This window comes from Zingiber officinale, chromosome 2B, assembly GCF_018446385.1.
Source record: "Zingiber officinale cultivar Zhangliang chromosome 2B, Zo_v1.1, whole genome shotgun sequence".
NCBI classification, from domain to species: Eukaryota; Viridiplantae; Streptophyta; class Magnoliopsida; order Zingiberales; family Zingiberaceae; genus Zingiber; species Zingiber officinale.
The window spans coordinates 130346269-130349452 of record NC_055989.1 but is presented as its reverse complement, the minus strand read 5'-3'; the positions used below and the strand labels follow the sequence as shown (position 1 = coordinate 130349452).

Genomic DNA, 3184 nt, shown 5'->3' with positions numbered 1-3184 from the left:
GCTATTTAACCCCATTGAATTGGCTGTCCCCCAATTTTAGTACGGATTACGTCAACGCTACGTAGGTTTGGCTCTCGAAGATTTCTTAGGAAAATCTAATTGTGGACCTGCGACAGCAAGGAATTCTCTTTCCCCTAAAATGGGCAAGAAGGGCCATTCTCGTACTTTCGCTCCTGTTGTTGACCTGACGTGGACCGGGAATCAAAATTTAGATTTCACCCGACAAGATCTCCTAGGCTCCTAGCTGCCCAGGTCATCAATATGGGCGTGCGGTCGTATCAATCGCCGGCATTTGAACTCCAACCGCATAATTTCCCTCCTCCTGCATTGGAACATCCACCTTCAAAATCCAAGCTTTTGCCGATCTCACAGCTCGCAAAAAAGGTTGCCGTTTGTCGCCTCTCATGGCTTCTCTGGCTTCCCGCGTAACAAACTAGTCCCTGAATAGGATCGATCGCCGAAGCTTTTCTTCCCATAAAGTTGCAATCTTTGAACTCCGAATCATCCAATCCCCCCGAACCGATCTCCAAAATCCCAACTTTTTTTCTCCACGATGAACAAGTCCTTTCAATCTCCAGGTAAATTCGAGCAGAGTCTTGCTGTTCCCGCCGCAAAAATGTGATCTTTCGTCCGATTTCGCAGGCATTCGCTACTCGACGCAGCCTGGGAAACCCTACTGGATAACCTCGATCGCTCACGCTCACGGCGACGCCATCTCGATCACCTCCTCGATCCCCAAGGCCAGCTTCCCGGTGAAGTTCGAGGACCTGTACGGCTTCACGGCGGAGGGCAACATCGACGACGCCAACGTGCTGAACGAGGTGAGGGAGAGGGTGCGGCGGCAGGACCGGATCTGGTGGGAGCTGGAGGCGAGCAAAGGGGTGAACTGGTACCTGTTCCAGCCCCAGATCTCGTGGAGCGCCGACGGCATTAGGGTTTCTTCGCTGGGGCTCTCCAAGCTCGCCAACGCCATCACCCTGAACAGGCTCATCAGGAAGGGGATACCCCCAGGGCTGCGTCCCAACTTGTGGCTTTGGGTCTCCGGCGCCGCCAAGAAGCGCTCCACCGTGCCGGAGAGCTACTACGATGACCTGATCAGGGCTACGCAGGGGAAGGTCACACCGGCCACAAGACAAATCGATCACGTACAAAATCGATCTTAAATAGTTGGAAAGATCAGTGGCATTTCATATTCTAGTTCATGATCATTGCTTTGGAATGTATGCAGGATCTTCCAAGAACATTTCCTAATCATCCATGGCTGGACAGCCTCGAAGGTCAGGCATCTCTTCGCCGGGTTCTTGTCGGGTACTCTTTCAGAGATTCGGATGTCGGTTATTGCCAGGTAGATGAGATCTAGTTATTCCAATGCTGTGTGTGCAATTTCTCAAGGATCTTTGGTAACTTTGAATGACTGTCCAGGGTCTGAATTATGTGGCTGCCCTGCTTCTTCTAGTGATGAACACTGAGGAGGATGCCTTTTGGATGCTAGCTGTCCTCCTCGAAAATGTCCTTGTTCGCGACTGCTACACCGGTAACCTTTCGGGCTGCCATGTCGAGCAACGGGTTTTCAGAGATCTTCTAGCAAAGAAATGCCCTAGGTTATTGTTTTCTTCAACCTTTTCATCTCCAATTTGAATTGCATGTTACTTATTTTCCTTTTTAGGAACTTTTACAGGAGTTGAGTTTGTTTAAACTTTCAGGATTTCTGTTCATTTGAATGCTATCGGGTTCGATGTCTCGCTTGTGGCCACTGAGTGGTTCCTATGCCTCTTCGCGAAGAGATTACCTTCGGAGGTAAAGTAAATTTCGAGTAAACATTCTATCGCACAATTCAGATCGATATCCACAATTCGTAATCATAAATCGTAAATCTATGGCCATTAGGCCAACCTCTAGTGTTCAAATTTAGATCTTTTGGTGTATCTGAACTTTACAAGTTTTTTTAGACGACTTTGCGGGTATGGGATGTTCTATTCAAGGAGGGTGCCAAGGTTCTTTTCCATGTCGCATTGGCTATCTTTAAGGTACACCAGTACACCATACTTTCGATAGAAGAAACATTGCAAAAGAGCATGGCTATGCGATAACCATGGGCTTGTTTACGACCATTTTCGATGTGGTTGCAGATGAACGAAGAAGAAATATTAAATGCAAACCAAATCGGAGAAGTCATTCATATTCTGCAAAGAACCATCCATCATTTGTATGACCCTGACGAATTGCTTAGGGTAAGAAGTCATTAGTATAAGATTGGTTTATATCGATAGATGAAGCAATTGCTGATTCTTTTTGTTTCGCCTATAGGTTGCTTTTGACAAAATTGGTTCTATGACTACTAACACAATCACAAAGGAAAGGAAGAAACAAGAGCCAGCGGTCATGGCTGAGCTTCACCAAAGGCTGCGGCGACTCAATATGTTGAAGACAAATCAATAGTTACCTAATTTTTTTGCAAATGTGGAGATGGTACAACAAAGATCTATCCCAATTTGCAAAGACCAAAAGAGTTCATAAGCCATAGATTTTGTGATTTGGGATTTGGACAATTTCCTTCCCTTTAGTTTTTACCTTGTAGTAGATGATGATGTAAAAAGTTCTTTCCATTCTGAATGAAAGAAAATTAACTTCTCATTTAAGTTGGTGTGTTATGAGAGATCAAAGTTTCAATATGTGAAAACTTTGGCCTTAAAAATCTTAGGGTAGCAAAAAGATATTTAATAAATTAGAATTCATTTTGAAGAAATAAAGAGAAAAAAAAATCAAAATAGTCCCCTATCTAATTTTTATTTCAAAAATATCCTTATTTCAATATTATTATATAGCAGTTTTAGCTAACACTGTTACAATATAAGATAAAATTGCTTTTGCTCGATTAAAATTGTTACACATAAAATACCTCATGTAGGAGGGTCTGAACTATGAGATATCCTAATTTTTTTAATTTGAATTGAATAATGTGACTTTTAATATATTAAATTAAAATTCATTTAGAGATCTATAATGGTTGTCGGATATGCCACATAATGACTCAATCTTAGGTTAAAAATATATCGTTTAAAGTTTTTTTTTTTTTTTTTTTTTTTTTTTTTTGAAGATTTGGAATAATTTTTATCACTATTTTAGGGTATTTTCATCTTTTTACATTCTTTTTGCATTGTTAGAGCATCCATATCAGTTACCA

At 42.1% G+C, this 3184-nt stretch overlaps 1 protein-coding gene across 1 annotated transcript; it reads left to right on the top strand.

Annotated features, from left to right (window-relative positions):
- Positions 1–261: 261 nt before the first annotated feature.
- Positions 262–2519, top strand: LOC122048707 (TBC1 domain family member 2A-like). The gene is made up of 8 exons (XM_042610241.1): positions 262–390; positions 579–1145; positions 1229–1345; positions 1423–1601; positions 1704–1797; positions 1950–2027; positions 2130–2231; positions 2308–2519. The coding sequence occupies exons 1-8, from the start codon at positions 262–264 to the stop codon at positions 2437–2439; spliced, it is 1398 nt and encodes a 465-aa protein (XP_042466175.1). The 3' UTR covers positions 2440–2519.
- The last annotated feature ends 665 nt before the right edge of the window (positions 2520–3184 follow it).